Source organism: Rhodamnia argentea, chromosome 7, assembly GCF_020921035.1.
Source record: "Rhodamnia argentea isolate NSW1041297 chromosome 7, ASM2092103v1, whole genome shotgun sequence".
In the NCBI taxonomy this organism is placed as follows: Eukaryota; Viridiplantae; Streptophyta; class Magnoliopsida; order Myrtales; family Myrtaceae; genus Rhodamnia; species Rhodamnia argentea.
Window position 1 is genome coordinate 13,432,423 of NC_063156.1, and position 17,826 is coordinate 13,450,248.

General features: G+C 38.0%; 3 protein-coding genes across 4 annotated transcripts; 1 reads left to right on the forward strand and 2 right to left on the reverse strand.

The window, feature by feature from the left end:
- Positions 1-951: 951 nt before the first annotated feature.
- Positions 952-3,319, reverse strand: LOC115741852 (glucosamine 6-phosphate N-acetyltransferase-like). 2 transcript variants are annotated; one of them, XM_030675869.2, is made up of 2 exons: positions 3,248-3,319; positions 952-1,603 (listed from the first exon to the last, which is right to left on the reverse strand). In XM_030675869.2, the coding sequence occupies exon 2, from the start codon at positions 1,584-1,586 to the stop codon at positions 1,113-1,115; it is 474 nt and encodes a 157-aa protein (XP_030531729.2). In that variant the 5' UTR covers positions 1,587-1,603; positions 3,248-3,319; the 3' UTR covers positions 952-1,112. The 2 variants fall into 2 exon arrangements, with proteins under 2 accessions (XP_030531729.2, XP_030531727.2); XM_030675867.2 differs by having other exon boundaries at positions 952-1,616; positions 3,248-3,305.
- A 704-nt stretch (positions 3,320-4,023) lies between these two features.
- LOC115741853 (iron-sulfur assembly protein IscA-like 2, mitochondrial) lies at positions 4,024-8,136 on the forward strand. Its single transcript, XM_030675870.2, has 5 exons — positions 4,024-4,294; positions 6,386-6,577; positions 7,225-7,355; positions 7,452-7,560; positions 7,807-8,136. Exons 2-5 carry the CDS (start codon positions 6,425-6,427, stop codon positions 7,870-7,872), a joined length of 459 nt encoding a protein of 152 aa, XP_030531730.2. The 5' UTR covers positions 4,024-4,294; positions 6,386-6,424; the 3' UTR covers positions 7,873-8,136.
- Positions 8,137-10,250: 2,114 nt separating this feature from the next.
- Positions 10,251-13,167, reverse strand: LOC115741854 (cytochrome b-c1 complex subunit 9). Its single transcript, XM_030675871.2, has 3 exons — positions 12,925-13,167; positions 12,357-12,404; positions 10,251-10,490 (listed from the first exon to the last, which is right to left on the reverse strand). The coding sequence occupies exons 1-3, from the start codon at positions 13,042-13,044 to the stop codon at positions 10,440-10,442; spliced, it is 219 nt and encodes a 72-aa protein (XP_030531731.1). The 5' UTR covers positions 13,045-13,167; the 3' UTR covers positions 10,251-10,439.
- Positions 13,168-17,826: the final 4,659 nt, after the last annotated feature.

Consider the following 17,826-nt stretch of genomic DNA (forward strand, 5'->3'; position numbering starts at 1 on the left):
ATGTTAGGATTTTCGATACAACTAAAATGTTTAATACCGAATTGGTAAATTGTTAAAAGGTTTAAGACTAAATTTGCCAGATTGAAAGGATTATGGCTGAATTTGTAACAATGCAATAAGTTTTGGACTTTTTAAATAATTTAACCGAATCCTTTGGGGCCTCCCTTCTCACTTGAGAAGGGAGAGGTGTGGAGTTCTATTCCCCACATTCTCAAGGGGGATTAGGGATGAGGACGAGTGAGTGAGAGAGCAGGATTTCGTAACTTGTACACGACACATAGCGCACACAATATAGCTTATATTATAGGATAGAAACAGATAAAATAATAATAATAATTTTCTTGCACTTGGTGGAGCTCAAAGCGGTTCCTCCGAGTAAGTTCGTCGGAGAGCAAAATGGGAAAAATAAGGAAGAGGAAAAGTGGATAGCCAAATTAAGGATGTTAATGATAAGGGGACTCCATTGTGCAAATTAAAATCCGATGTAATAGAATACACAAGTTAAAATGATCAAAACCATAATTGTTCTTGCAAAAACAAAGATTAGGTGTACCAACAAAATAGTGATTGGATGAAACACTTGACCATATGAATGAAACGTACTTCGGGCAACATCGGGTTCAATGCCCGAATGTTGGGAAAGGTGATCACATTATGCTATATTATCTCCTCTTTTATTCTGCCACCGCTATTCTAATTCTTTATCCCGAATTTGAATCTCTAAGCATTTACACTAGGGAGAATAAAATAGTTCTTTTTACGTAAATCCAGAAGTAATTGGAAGCTAATAGCTACCCTAATTCACAACATTTAGTCTCTACACAATGCTAAATTCTACCAACACGACATGTCACTAATAGTTAGATTTATATTTATGATCAACACAAAAGGCAAGGTGGTGTCAAGGAACAGATCAAACTAAAAGGGGCAACGAAGTATCCAAACTCACAGTAGAAAATGCAAGTTTTGCTATTGAATTATCGGAATACAAAAATCTGTTGTAACTAACTCATATCAACGGGAACTCAGGGGAGAGATTATTGAGAAAAATGAACGTAAAATTGGGTTAGACATGAATTGCTTCCTTATAGCTGAACAAACTAGGTAACTTCTTAGATGAAATACTTAACCATCTGAATTTCCTTTCGCTTGAAGCCACATTTCTCATAGAATGCTTTATTCTCATTGCTGCAGTCAAGAATGACCTTATAGCAACCCACAGATCGGGCATGATCGGTGAGAAAAGAAAGAACCCTCTTCCCTAACCGCATCCCCCTAGAATCACGATCAACAACCACGTCTTCAATATGCCCAACCTTGCTGCAGTTCCTTAAAAACTTCTTCTCGATGAACACACTTCCAGTAGCGACGATCTTTCCACAACTGGTATCCTCTATCACACAAATCACATGGTCATCACCTAGAGAGCTGAGCTCTTGGAACCGCATTTGGAAATCCTCATCGGAGATAGTATTGCAAACTGTCAGTTGCTGCAGTAGCTCTACAAAACCTTTGCTTTTGTCGGAGATCTCTAGTTTCCGAACTTGAAGATTACATGCTTCATTTAGTGGGAGCCCAGTCTGCATTTCTTGAGATGAGGCTTCTGTTTACACCAACTTCATTCACATCGACAAGGAAAGAATTAGAGTTCATAGAGTTAAAGAAAAGAACATGGAACGCATTTAGAAGCTCCACTGTGTTATAAAGGTAAATGACAGATAAGACGCAGCATTTCTCTATCTATACAAGCCACCTCGCAGAGACTTGTAGTGGCCAAATCTGCTGAGCTCTAAATCATAAAGCAAAAGATAAATGTAATTCACTTAATGGTTTCACTTTTCTGCCTTCTTCTATCAAGCTAATATTAATGCAAATGCGATATCAGTTACTTCCTAGTGAGTCTGTTCGCAAAAGATAAAAACAAGAGAAGGAGGAGGAGGAGAAGAACTTGCTAATGAGGCTAAATTAGTATGTATGTACTCAATACAAGGAGCAATAAGAAGCTGTTCTATAGAGTCCTTTCTTTACAGAGTGATATGCTCACTTTAAATTCTAAAGTTAGAAAGCATACTTGAAGAACCAATGTACAGCCTGGTAACAATTATGGCCAAAAAAGAGAGAACGGTGAACAAGTTTCCTTGGCTTTTTCATTTTCAAAACCGCTCATTAAAGCTTCAAATAAAATCCCACCTAGGAAAAAGCCATTAGTTGCTTTCTTTGGTGCACAGTAGATATCTGCAATGACATTTGGTGTTAAAACACAACACCATTCTTCATTGATACATTCGAAAACAACATATGCAGTGCTTATTAGTCAAAAACTCACAAAATGGAGTTGTTCTTTCTCAAAGCATAAAATGACTCGAGTTTTTTCCTACTCTGACTTAGTTCCTGTTTAGGATATGGTAGAACAGATAATCCTATAAAATATATATTCCAGATAAGCCAAAAGATGTTAACTTGACACTGGCTGCATATTTTGGACACAATGCCCATGATGACCACACGACAACAGGAACAACTTTTGCCAACACCTAAATAAGTGATTTGCTGGCATTCGTAAATGCCGGTAGAATTCTTACAGACTAAAGGGAAAAATGATGCTGAAAGTGATGTTGCGAAAAGTTTCTCCGCCAATTGTTGCAAATGCTGCTAAACACATCCAAAAAGATGCCAGCAAAAAGTTCTCGCTTTAGCAGCATTTTTTGAGTGGCATTTGCAAATGCTGCAATCTGCACTTCTTGTAGCAACAATTGTAAGTGCCAGAAAAAAGTCAATGCAAACGTCACCGAAAACATTGCTTCGCCGCGAATCACTTCCACTTAAAACAGTGAGGTTGAGACGGAGAGCGACAATCAGATCACAAAGTCTGCAACAACTCATTAAAGACGCACTAAACTCCTAAACAGCCATAACGGTATCGAAAGATTCAACCCAAAAAGCAGAAGAAATCGATCGATTACACAAGCTTCAGATCAACTCATGCATCAATGCCTGACACAATAGCAGATCTCGAAGAAAGTACACGAGACTGTCCCTGCGCTTTTCTAGAGTGTGATTGAGCCTGGCCACCGCGTATTTCTAATCACGCTAACGGAAATTCCCAGAATCGCACGATCGCCAGCATCCACGCTTGACACCCAACACTGTCTCGCGTTTCAAATTCAGGAGGAGCTTTGGGATTACCTCGGAGAGAAGAAAGATTTACGCTCATAATCACAATGAAAAACCAGAACGAAAAGCGTACCTTCGCCTCGATTCAATGGCCGTTCCCTGCTCCCGATTTGAAACGCATGCTCGCCAAGCGATAGATGAAATGCGAGCAAGAGAGAGAGAGAGAGAGAGAGAGAGGAAGCAGAGAGTCCGACATTGGCAGCTGGTGACCTATTTCCCCAAAGTTATCGGGAGGGGCAAAAACAGAATTTCGGTTTGGGGAGAGAGGTAAATTCAAAAGGTCAGGCTATCTCGGAAAAAATGAAAAAAATTTAAAATGAGGAGTAAAGTGCTATCATTTTCTTAATTAAGACTTTGGAGTTAGACCTTATTTCAAATAAAAGCTTAAAATGTCATTTGTGTTTGAAAAGAGAGTCTGATCAAAAATACTTTTGTCATTTTTTTTTTTTCACTTTTTTTCATTTACATTTCTTTTTTGTTTCAATCAATTAGAGCCGTTCCGTCATCGACGGTGACCACGGCCTAAGCCTTGCAGGCAGCCCTTTATAGGTCTTGAATATTTGTAGGTGAGGGCTGTTCTCGACGGCTACAGACGAAGTCGGCCCTCGTCGGATCTATAGACGAGGGTCGTTTGGCCACGACCAACAAGGGCGGTGACCTTTGCCGACTAGAGCAAATAGAAAAAGAAAAAAGAAAAAAAAATCATAAAAAGAAATCATAAAAATGTCTTGATCAAATATATTTTTTTAAAAACAAAAAGAGTACCGCACGCTTTTATTTAAAATAAAATTTCCTTCGTGTCCTTATATAAGAGAAGAAAATGAGAGCACCCATTACAAAATAAAAATAAAAGAGCAACAAAAATCGAAAAGCCGTTCTTCTTTCCTTTTCTGTCTCTGGTAAAGCGGGGAAGAAGAAGGATGATTTGCGTCTTCATCTGAGCCTCTCAAAACTTCTTCGATGATGATTGCGTCCATCTTCGCCGCTTGAGCGATGACATCATCGATGCGAAGTCGGTGCAATCCCCTCCCGTGAAGTTAGTCCTCCCTTATCTCCGGAGCGACACGGTTCCCGCACTTCCTTTTGATTCGTGCGAAGATCGGGGCTGAAATCGGATCAGGTAACCCTCGATATGTCGTTAATTGCGCAGTTGTCTTCTTTGTCTGTGGCCTGCGTGGTGTTCTCATGTCGATATGCGAAATTCTTGGCCGTTGTGATGATATCGCTGCAGTTGCCCGCACAACTGCGGGCGGAATTTGCGGGGCGTTCATGGCAACGCGCCGCGAGGCACGACCCCTGTAAATAAGGTCAGATTGGTGGGATGGATGATGTCGAGTCACTTGTTGTTTGGTTGTGGTGAATGATCGAAATGAAAGTTCGGAACAATGGGAACATAGGGATACGCGTCCTGTTGCTAGGGGATTGTGAAGGCTTTAGATGGTTTCAGAGCTGATACATGCTCTTAGGAGATTGATTTCTCTGTAGAGAAATTGAATTTCATTTATCGAGGCGCCGTCAGAGCTGATACATGCTCTTAGGAGATTGATTTCTCTATAGAGAAATTGAACTTCATTTATCGAGGCGCCGAACACGCGCGCGCGCATACCAACTCCCAATTCATGGGTTGGAGACAAGTTGGGCATAACTTGCCTTTAGAAATGTCATGAGCAACTGTTGGCAGCCAGTGTAGCTAAGGGTCCGCATGGCAACAATTCTGTTCCCAAAAACAGATTATGGTTATAATGATTTTTTCTGATTATGGTTATAATGAGTTTTTAGAGAATCGGAATGTGTTTGATAACTGTATTGTGATTCTGTTCATGAATAGAAACACGTTTGATAACTATACAAAATTTATGTTCCCAAAAATACTTTCTCTTCCCAATTTTTTATTTAAATCAATTAATTTTGTAATTACTTTAAAATTTTCTTCGTAAATTGAAGATCAATTTTCAATACACAAAAAATAATAATTTGAAATACACTTTTTTTTTTCAGCATGTTATAAATAAGATCCAAATTTTAATTTGAAAAATATAAATATAAAATAGTAACGAAAGAAAGAAGGAAAGAAAAGGTTTTTGTGTTTTGCAAAAGTGATTATTTTTGTCAAAACCAACTTTTTTGTGGTTTTGCAAAAATGGTCATTTTTTCTTCAAAAATGATTCTGCTTCTAGAATCATAATCAAAATTATATGTGTTATCAAACATGATTCTCATTTTTTTTGCTTTTGGGAACAGAATCACAAAAACAAAATTGTTACCATGCAGACCCTAAGTTATCGCATGTTCATGAGCTCTCTTGCATCGTCTTGTTATCTCTGGAAATTAATTAGATTGTCACCTTTTGTTTCTAACATCACTTGCTGTTTATTTTATCTTATAGGCTGTGAAACTCTTTCGTGAGATATCTTTCAATGATAGCGCATTACGTGAGATGATGAGTTCGGAGTTTGATTTAGATTGTAGTCATGTACACACCGAGATTACTAGATTCTAAGAGCCCAGTGTTGTCGTTATGCGTTTGGTCCGATGTCAATTTGCTATTGGTTTAAATCTTAAATCGTAGACGTTGGGCGTTATATGGTCAGCATTTCATTGAGTAGTTAATTTCATCGTTGGAAGACTTTTTGGCTGTGAAGTTCCTTTGGGGACAAAAGGTTTGGCAGTTGTATCCTTATTTGTTCAGAATTAATCCTACTGGTTGAACTTTAAAATGATTAAATGTTAGCGTGTCCTCATGAACTTGTAGAGAAGCAATATCTTGCTGAAATAAGTGGAAATAATCTACTAAAAGCTTACGTATTTGTCTAGTTAAAATATTAAGCTTAGTGAATTGATTGATGTCACGAATTTCAGTCAGAACTGGTTGTGGTTCATGTATGCTTGTTTGCAAAAGCAGGAAATATTGATTGCTGTGACTAGATCAAATTCACATTCAAGCAACCCTAACTCATCATAATAACATGCATCTCTCACGATAATGACATGTATCTCCTTGAGATGAAGTCTTGCCTTGTGTTGTCTCCTTGAGGTGAAGTCTCGTCTTGTGTTGTCTTCACAAGCCCCCATTTGATACTGTATGAGTTGTGACTTCTCTGGTCGATAGACAAAGCTGTTATTTTTGGTTTCTTAATAACATCGGGAAAGTATAAAGTTACTGGAGGCAGGAGTTAATGAATGATTCTGATGATGATCTTTCTGTTTCCAGATCCACAAAGCGGAGCAAGAGATATCCATAAAACATAAAATGTCATTGATCAAGCGCATAGCTCCATTTTTTGCTGCTCGGATTCGAGAGAACCATAGGCTTTTGAGCTCTTCTGCTTCAGCACTTCGTGAAGCTTCTTCCTCTCCATTGACATCTCCTGATGACATACACCCGACTGACAGTTGCATTCAGGTATTTTTATCTTAATAATATATTGATGGGCTTCAAAAGAGGGAGTGTGTAAAGCTTAGATGTAGTTGACACTGATTGAGGAACTGTTTTGATTGGCTTCAAATTAGATCCCTATGCTTTCTGAATGCTATAGTTCCAACTGGGTGCAGAGGTAAATGGATTCCTAGGTGACACTTTAAAATATTTATCAACTCTGTGTTGTAGCTATAGGATAGTCCCGATATCAAATCAACGCCAGAAGTTCCTCATAGTATTCGTATCAGGTAAAGTGAAGGTATCCTAAAATTATAGTTTTCCTTTCCTTTTCCAAGCAGGGCACCTAGATGGGATGGCTAGTAAGTTTGTCAAAATAGTTATAGTCACAGTAGTCATTGTCATGCTCCGTCCATGTTAGATCTCATATCATCTCTATCTTGGGGTTGGCAAGCACCCCATGGTAATTTCTCCATGAAATATGGTCAGTTTGTGTGTGTCGCACCTTCTTTAATGACTTAGATCATGTAGAAGAACTCTTTATAAGTAGAATAAGGAGGATTTACACCATTTTCGAATACATTGAATGTTGATTATCTAAGGAGCAAGGATTGTGATTTTCCCCCTCGTTGAGTCATTTTCAAGTTCTGATTGACTGTAGGACTACCTTTCAGAGAATGAAAGAACTGTGGGAGAGTGAAGGATCCTGTAGCGAGAAACTGCTCCGCTTGAGTGTAGAAACTGGTGGTTGTTCGGGTTTCCAGTACGTTTTCGATTTGGATGACAAAGCCAATTCAGATGATAGGTACTTACTGAAATTACAGGAGAAAAGTTTTGCTTCCTATATGGTTTCTCCTATGCTGACAAAGATGTGAATTCATTTGAGCTGGCTTATTTTCAGGATTTTTCAGAGAGATGGAGTTAAACTTGTCGTAGACAATATTTCATATGATTTTGTGAAAGGGGCAACTGTTGACTATGTCGAAGAGCTTATCCGCTCGGCTTTCCAGGTAGCTTGACGTTCTTATGAACTCCATTATGAGAATGGACCTTGCATATAATATTATCTGTTACTATGGTCCTGTTTTGCATTTCACTGATAGTGGAATGATTGGAGTTTGGTCAATATTTGCTTATCTATGAATTTTTCACAATAGAGTGAGCTGTTGGAATTGTTCTTATTCTTTTCCTCATTTTCATGTTTGTAGTTAGCCTACCTTGACTGGCAAGTCAGTAATTTCTGGTGTTATGCGCAGGTAACTACAAACCCTAGTGCTGTGGGAGGGTGTAGCTGCAAGAGTTCTTTCATGGTAAAACAGTAATCCCCACATTTGCTGGATGGATCATTACCTCGCTCTCCACTGACATATAGTTAGTTCTCCAGAAACTTTAGCGTTCCTTGATTACTATGCTTTGGAATGTAATCATGTGCCATTGAGTTATTCATTGTAAAGTTGGACACACCAGTCATAGACTAATAACACTTCCGGAGTCATGTTACTCGTTTGTAAGTTCTACACCTGAGCCTGCTTTTTGGACTTTCGACGAGTATTTTTTATGATGCTTCCATCCATTTCTTGTTGATCCATCTAGTGGACCGTTGATTGGTTCCGTTTGGGGCAACTATTGGTGGCGTCGAAAACTCCAAATATTCATATAAAAGATTTGGCTGGCACTGGCTGAAGAAAAGAAGGATGGGAAAAGTTACATATGCAATATGCATATAAGTAGGCAGCGTATCAAAATGCTAAAATCGGATGCTGCGGGTTCTGTATTGTGCCCTCGTGATGCAGCAATCAAAAGACTGAATAGAATGCTGAAAAACAAAACGCACAAAAAAATAGAAGTAGTTGCATGACCGGGTGGACCGTCTGTCCTTTACTAGTCTTGCCTTCTTGTTATTTTCGGTTAACTGGTCATGGATTGCAATGGACATCTTTTAAGGGCGTATCTGATCCGCAGAAGATAAATAATTTAAAAAAAAATTCCTAAAAATAACAATTTGTATTACTTATTAAAATGAATGAACGAATAAAATTTTCACCGTTCGCGAAAATAGTTAATCATAAATGACTGTCGATAATTAAATATTATTTATTAATTAATTATTTCAAACAATATAAATAATTATTTTTAGGAAATTTTTTCAAATCATATATTTTTCAAACGGAGTTTGAGGCAAAAAAAAAAAAAAAAACGGAGATTCAGACGTGCATAATTGCAAGCTCCAAGAAAAGAGCATTAATGGGAATACCGATCTTTTAAGAATTTTTTAAAAAAATAAAAGAACTAACATTCAAAAAAGAAGAATCTCGAAGCAAATCTAGTCAATATTTTAAAAAAAGTAATATCATGAATAATCCTAAATTAGTATATTTGTGACAAATTTTATACACGGGTGCCAAATTTATCCCATTAATTTTCATTAAATTTTAACATCAAATTGCTGATTTGAACAACACGTGACGGTTTACGAATATATCAATTTTGAATTTTTTTTTGGTTAAGACCAATTTTGAAATTTTTACTCTCTATTTATCACAAGTGTATTAATTTGAAGTTATTCGTGATATTAACTTATTTTAACGAAAACTAATGATAAGTAAATTTGTCAAAAGTGTACCATTTTGAAATTTTTGATTGTCAAAAAAATAATTTGAAGTAAATTTATCAAAATTAATTGGAATAAATTTGTCATCAATGCACTAGTTCACAATTTGTCGTGGCAATAATCCTTCGAGAATTGATTATGAAACAGCCTCTATGTGATTGTAATATTAACAGTCTGTTCTAAGTAACAAAAAATAATTAATAATCAATTAAAAATTATTATGAGATCCATTCAAAGCCCTAACCTTTTTAATAAGACATGGTGTTACACCATATAAGCCAAAACTTAAGTACAAGGAAACACTGTGTAGAGGGGAAAATGACAACAAAATCCTGACCTGTCATAGTTATAATTTCCAATTTGCATATCTCCAAATGAACTCCATAGTCAAAAGACCAAATACCCGAACAAATCAATATATCCTTATAGCTATTTCACCATTAACCGTAACCTTAAGACCCTCTAATCCTAATCTCTCCGCCACCACCACACCACACCACTAGCATTAACTGTGCTAGTGGGGAAGAGTGTGAAAGGGTGGTGGCGGAGAGAGAGAGAGAGAGAGAGAGGTTTTGATCAGAACATTGTATCTTAGGCGGAAGGGTGGTGGCTCAGGTTTGGGGAAGAGTGTGAAAGGAGGATTTTATGAACAAAGCTTTCTGGTTCATGGAGTCTGAAAATCGATAGGAGCATTAACTGTGCTGATATTATCAGCAAATCCAAGGAGCAAACTGGATAACTGAAAAATTAAAAGATGCAAAATTGTACAGGGGAAAAAGTAAGAGAGGATGTTTTGATTCTCCCTTGATAAATTGATCAAAGTTAGCCATTACAAAAGGATAAGCTTGACATATTCTGACATCTCATTCATCCAAGCCAATCATGCACATAGTGCACCTAAAAGACATTTATTCAAAAACTGGCACTACACAGGTCCACAAAGCCAATTCAAACCGTGATTCTTCTCCTCTCAATATTCAAATAAAAGCTCAAGCAAAAAGAATCCAGAGCACAAGCACCAACATGTAAACAGTTTCAGGATTGCATCAAAGAGCAGACAGAGGTAACAGAGACTCCTGGGCAAGAAAGAGCTGAAAAAGAGTAGACACTGCCAGTGATGATTCCAAAAAGAGAAACATTTTAGTAACACAAGGTTACAAAATTAAGTTTTGAGGCACCCATGCGCATGAAACTTATTCAAGAATGAAAAGTGCAACATAAATGCATCCTCCAAGAACTCAGAAGCATAAATACATGCTGCAGTTGACTGGACAAATATCACTCTTCTGATTGCCTTTGACCCAAAACTGGAATGTCCTCGTACCGTTTCTGCAGTTCAGAAACACAAACATGATTTAAACCTAGACATATGAACAGATCCCACGGGGCAAAGTTCTTAAAAGTAAATGAATGTCGCACAACAAGAATTTCAAGAAGCAAAGATATCAATAGCTGTCAATACTGTCTTTTCTGATTATAGATTCATTTGATTAAAACAAAAGATATTGGTGGGCTAGGATTGGTGTAGCAATCAAATGAAGTCATATGCATGGCAGAAAGGCTTTCACTTTTCATTTCCTATCCTCTATCAATAAGGAAGAAAAGCAAGGCAAAAGAAAAGATACATGACATTAATTGCAAACCCAGCATCGGCGCACCTACCATGAAGACCAAGTAAGGTCATGGCAACAGTACCCACTGATAATGTTGATCACACAAGTTGACCACACAACTAATGTGAAACTCTTAAGTGTATGATCTCCCTCCCTCCCTCCCTCCCTCCGATGAAGACCAAGTAAGGCCATGGCAAAGATACCCACTGATAACGTCGATCACCCATCTAACGTGAAACTCCAAGTGTATGATCCCCCTCCCTCCCTCCCTCCCTCCCTCCAATGAAGACCAAGTAAGGCCATGGCAACGATACCCACCGATAACGTCGATCACCCATCTAATGTGAAACTTAAGTGTATGATCTCCCTCCCTCTGTATGCATGTGTGCACGGATGGTCCAATATGCTTGCTTGGCCTGATGCATGTTCATCACACACATACTTATGACAATTCGTATATAGCTACATATCTTCCTATCTATTAACAAATAGTCGATGCTTTTCATCGATGAATTCTACTTTTGATGCATATAATCCACCTTGGAGCACAGTACAGAGATGAGCACAACTGGTTACAACAAGGTAGTTTCTCCGTAATCCTCTCTCCTCTACTCCACATTCATGTCTTCTTGTCCACATCTATTAACCTTCCTTGATCTTACTCATAGTAATTGTGTGCCCCTCTACTTGAACATATCATATGACCAATGCACTTCCCAATAGATATGGTCCTGCTAAAGTAGTCCGCATTACTTGGCTATTGGATTTCGATCAGCACTATATAGATGTGGTCTTCTTCTATCTAACTCAGTTTGGTTGGACTTTCCAAGCTCATATTAGAGCCAGCTTCCGCCCCAGATCAATCACAAGTGTGAGGCTCCCCATTCATCAAATTCCACGTGCCGTTCACAATCCAATTGGCACGTGAGAGAGGATGTTAGAATATCCTACGTCACCGCTTTATGGGATTTCGATTGGCCTTACATGTATATAGTCTCCTTTCACCTACGGCTACAATTTTTTGTTGGACATTATAACAGATCCCAAAACCACGAGAACCAGCACTTCGATCAAAATATGGTGAAAGGAGAAGGCACTTATTTGTATTCTGAAGAAAGAATTCTTCTAATCACAAAATCAATTTTCAAGACTTTTTTGAGCAACAATAAGATGTGACGATGATGACCGTTAAATAACGGGGAAACCCACAGATAATATTCTTTATCTTATTGGTAAGTAAAAATTGTCCCTTTGCCCCCAAGCCCCGGTTCCTAAAGGAAAATGGATGGCACACTACAAGAAATAGAAAACTGTTAGGTACATTTGAAGATATGCCAAGAATTCATGACCATTCAAAGATTTACCACGAAACTTTGAATAGAATAAAGTGACATGAACCATTTCTAATAGCAAAAACCTCAACATCATTGATCTTCCACAACTTGCTGTAATTTAGGTCGGATTAGCATGAGTGAGACACAGAATTTCTACCATGGCTAGAATGCATTTACAGATCACTAATTTATCTGGATGCAAGCAAAGAGATATGAAGAGTAATAAATATATGACGACAGATGTGTACCCCAACGTTGTTGTACTCCCAGAGCTTATGAACTCCGTAGTCAACAGCCTGCATAAATTGTTTCCACAACATAATTAGCGCGAAAGGTCTCCATACATGACCACTAACCTGGAATAGAAAATGCAATAGCCCCAAGACACATTTCTTTCTCTAAGGCACAGTGCCCAAATTGCCCATTTTTTATTTGCATTAAACCCAAAATGCCCATTACCCAACAAAGGTAATTTGAGAATAATGACTAATCTGATACAACCTTCTTAGGAAAATCAATGCAGATCACTGAAAATCCATAAAACATCTCGGTTGAAGAAAAAGATTATACACTCTGAAGCCTTACCAAGATATAATTAAAAAATTTCCCGTTGACTAAGCACTCAAAAATCGGAAAAAAAATTAAAACAGCAAATCCAAAACCTAAGCAGCGCAAGATACAATGATCTCATTCCCCAGCTTAAATCTTCCAAATTCTCAATGAACCGCAGAGAAAAAGAAATTGAAAAGCGGACCGAAATCCATCTAAGCAAAGGAACATTTCGATGTGAATCTCAGTATTGCGATCGGAGGTTACCCGTTCTCCGAGAAAAGCTCCGGCGACGATGAAGGTGACGTAGACAGAGTTCCGGCGCATAATGACTCGGTAGAGACCTTCGAGAAGGCCTCCTCCGCTTCTGCGGGCAGCTGATTCCATGGCTGGGCGCTTTGATTCTTGGTCAGTAGATCGCAATCGCTCCCGCTGGTAGGGTCAGTTAGGGTTCGTACCAGGACAAAGCAAAAATGACCGATATTAGGTGAGAAGGTTCGGCTCGGGAATCGCTAAGAACGACCGTCAGAGTTTGAACCGGGTTCATTCAGTTGAACCGAGGCCTTTATATGGGCCGGATACTTGCAGGCCCATGAGACAGTACCCCAAAATAAGCTGGTAGATCCGATTTCTAGTATGTAGTGTTTTATCAATTTTAAGTTGGACAAAAGGACATATGGAGTGTTTATATTTATGTACGGTACTTAATTTGATGTCAATATTTTTTTTATGATCATTTAAGTGTTAATTTTTTTTTTTAAAATGATTATTTGAGTGCCAACTTCAATGAGAGTTGTCGGAAATCTTACATGGCTCCTACGTGGCTCGCTAGAGGATCCCTATCAACAATAAAAATGAAAAAATTAATAAAAAATTACACATATTATTAAAAAATTAAAAATAAGCTAAAAATTGAAAAATAATTTTAAAAATGGCTAAAAACATAAGGACTTCAGATTTTGTATATGCAAAATGGTAATGCAATCTCCATCATTTTTATATGCAAAAACATCAAAATTAACTCACTTATTTGTATTGAAAAAATAAAAAAATAAAAATTAAGCTAAGTAAATAATGAAAAAAGTAAAAAAAATAAATAAACAAAAAGCTAGCAGGCGAGGGCTTGTACAGCCCTCCCCCTAGTCGCCCCACTGTCGCCGGCCATGGGTGGAGACCGGTTGGTAGGGGTAGCTTGGCCGGTGGCCGGCGACCCTCGCCAACAGCTGGCAAGGGCCGGCAGGCCCTCGCCTAGATCCGGGCGAGGATTGCCTCGATTTCTCTTCCCTATCTCCAAGAACTCCAATGTCTGTTTATCTATTCTATTGGGCGAGTGTTCCCACAAGAGCGCAAGTCGCTCTGCAGCTCGGCCTATGCAAAGCAAAATTGCCCTAAAGATTGAAGGAAGCAATTCTTGTTTTGCTTCACGCACATTTTCCAACATACATTCTTCAACTCGGAATCTATATATTGAAGCACTTTTGATGGCACTTTCACGCTTCGCATAAAAGCTATCAATTCATGGCCGTCCAATGTGATCTAGGCAAGGACTTGTTGGCCCTAGCCGGCGTTCGGCGAGGGTCGTCGGCCATTGGCCGGGCCTCGACGAACCCCACCAATTGGCCCCCACCCATCGCCAACCATTGCCGGGGACGGTGAGTCGACGGCAGCAAGGACTTGCATAGCCCTCACCACCGCCAACTCTTTGTTTATTTATTTTTTCGCTTTTTTTTGTTTCTTTTTAACTTATTTTTATTTTTAAGACTGATTTTTTAAATAAAAATTGCCACATGAACTTTTTTTTAAATAAAATTTTCATGTGGAGTCGATGTGGACTATTTTTTTTTTAAATTACCACATGGACTTATAAATGATGTGGTACTAAAACGTTTTAAATAAAAATGTCATGTATATATTTTGGCTAGAACTTCAAGTTGTTGGCACTAAAGTGATCGTTTTTTTTTTTTTTCCAGATTTGGCACTTAAGTGATCCAAAAAAATATTGACACCAAAGTACGAGCTGTACATAAATATTGACACCGTAGATGTTCTTTTGCCATTTTAGTTGCATATGCAGGGTGCAAAGGAGCAAGAGGCACCAAGGTAAGGGCATGCATGGTAACACTTCCTATGAATTTTTGCTCCAAAATGCTTTGTTTTTTTAGAGAAATTCATTTGATAATGCAACTTCTAAAGCTCTGAAGCAAATTTCTAATTCTGAAGTTGTTTTTGAGCAAATTCTAGAAGTTTAGAAAAGTTAATTCTCTTTCAGAAGTAGAAATCTCTAAACATCAAATTTTTTCTCACTTCGGTCTCTTTTCATTTCCAGCGCCTCTTTCTCTCAACCACGCTTCCGTCCCCTCCACCCATCGTTGCCCATAGGCAACCCTCACCGCTGACCTCCGTTGCCACTCGCAACCGACCACCGTCGTCACACCCACCGATTGCCTCAGCCCATAGTTGTATCGCGCCCATCGCCACCGCTACGGTCGCCCCCTGCCGCAACAACCATAGCCGACCACTGCCATCGGAGTAAAAAATAAATAATAATTTTTTATTTTCAAAAAGTAAATAATTTTTTTTGTACTAATAAAAACTATTTTTAAAGAAACTTAAAAAAATTAAAAACGAAGTAGAAATTTTTCATTTGCCGATAATAATTTTTTGTTAAAGATTTTGTGTTAATAATGTTCTAGAAGTAGAAATTTTCATCAATTACCAAATGAATTTCTACTCTATAAGCAAAAATTTTGTTCTCCTATCAAACGTTTTTCTTTGATCAAACATCAATTTCAAGAGCAGAAGTAGAAAAATCAGCTTCTTGCCGGAAATTTATTTCTAAAGTAGAAGTGTTGCCATGAGCGCTCTAGGCTTGCCTTATTTGGAAGGTAAAAGGTGCACATGGCAACATTTACGATCTAAAAATCAATTTTTTTTATCAGAAATTGATTTTTCTACTTTTAGAGAAAAGTAATATTTTTTTACTTCTTCAACTAGCTCCAAAACTACTTTTAGAGCACAAAAAACTCTAGAAATAGAACAATAAAGTTTCGTAACCAAACGAATTTCTACTTTAAAATTTACGTTATCAAATATATTTCTGCTTCAAAAGTGTTGTTATACGTGCCCTACCACACTATGCACATGAGTAAGTCTCTTTTTGGAGATCTACGATGATGCCCTAACTTTAGCAAAATATTATAATGTATCGTAGGACTTTTATCCATATGAAGCACTTTTTGGCTTTTGAAAAATGAAAAAATTGGCCGCCCTACCTTAGGTAAAATAACCACGTCATGGGATGAACAACCGTGTGTCAACGATGTCTTTTCGAAAACATGATGGACAACAAGCTCAAACAGCCACAAATCCAACTTCGTTTGATTAATACGCCTTGTGTATACATGCAAGAAATACAAAACGTTCGAGACGAGTCCAATCCCAATAAAATGGCATTCAATCAGATTGGCAGCATTTCAATGCCAAATCAATTTATACACCTCGTGTGTGCAAATAGCTTGCTTATACGAAACAAATAATGGGAAAAATCTAATCCCATCAAAACAACATTCGAAAAAAAAGATTGCATGAACAAATTGTAATATTTTTTTTATGTAAACTAAATTAATTGAAATTGATATTTACCTTTTAACAGAGTTTGTCTATTAAGATAAGATAAACATATTTTTAATTAATTTAATATGGAGTTGGTTAGTATTGTCCATGTTGGGCCCAGCCCTTGATGAGAGGGCATATGACTAAAAACTCTATAAATAGGGCTCAAGCCCCTTATCTAACCCTCAGAATGCAACAATCATCTAACATAAAAGAAAAACACAACCGTTTGTGAGTGACACTCTCGTTTGGCCGTTGTTCCGGCAAGGCGAATAGAGGGAAAACATTTGAATTCCTTATTGTAGCCCTTTCACATCAAGATCGATGAATTATGAACCAGGTGTGTGAATCTCCTTTCTTTTTTAATTAATATCAAAGCGCCCATAACCTAGAACCGAACATTTAGATTGGGCCTGTTTTCGTAAGTTTTTACTCGACAAAAACTTCCTTTGACCACATAGATGGACTTGTCTTGTCGAAACGAGCACTTTGAGTGGTCGCACGCCTCTAGCGTACACCGAACGAGCCTTTACACGTGCCATGGCGGTAACGGCACGTGACGACCATGGTGAATGATACGGTTTTTGGCCTATTTTGCAAAATTTTGTTCATTGAAAATTATTTTTGATCACATAGCTGGATTGGTCTCGAAGGGCAAAACGTCCCCTCCATTGACTGTTGGCGATGATTATGCCGACGTCACCCATGATTTGGGTCGCCTCGACCCGACCCGACTCGACCCGACCCAGGTTTTGACCTGTTAACCTAACCCGACCGTTGACCATTGACCGTTGATCGATCTACCGATCGGACCGATAACCGTTTGGATCGGGATAGCCGGTCGAACCATCCTTCAAGCCGGATGGGACGCTGGAGCGTGAGTGCATGTGCAAGCTTTGCCTGGAGCATGGTCAACACTTAAAGGTGGCGAATTGACGAAAATTTGAATATATTCTGATGATCACTGTCATATAGAGAGTTTACAACTACATTTCATGTATTTTGTTCAAATGTGATTATATAATGATGTACGTAACTCTCAAGATGTATACTTATATGGATTCAAGTTACACAGTACTCACATGACCGTTGTCATATTGAGAGTTTACAAAAATTGGAATATATTTTGATGACCATTGTCATATGAAGAGTTTATATGATGATGTGTGTAACTCTCAAGATGTGTACTTATATATAACTCCGTTTGGATAGTGGTTCATACATCCGAAGGTGGTGAGTTCATGAAAATTGGAATGTATTATGATGACCGCTGTCACATGGAGAGTTCACAACTACATTTCTTGTATTTCGGCCAAAGGTGATTATATGATGATTTATGTAACTCTTAAGAAGTGTACTTATATGGATTCAAGTTACATGGTACTCACATAATGCTAATCATATACATTGCTTGTTAAATCGTTAACCTTTTTCGATAAATGGCAACTCCATTAAGATTGAAGTTCTTGCCGGTTCAAACTTTAAGAAATAGAGACAAGATTTTTTGTTTGGGATGGAGTTGGCGGATGCTCATATTGCTCTTACTAAGGACAAGCC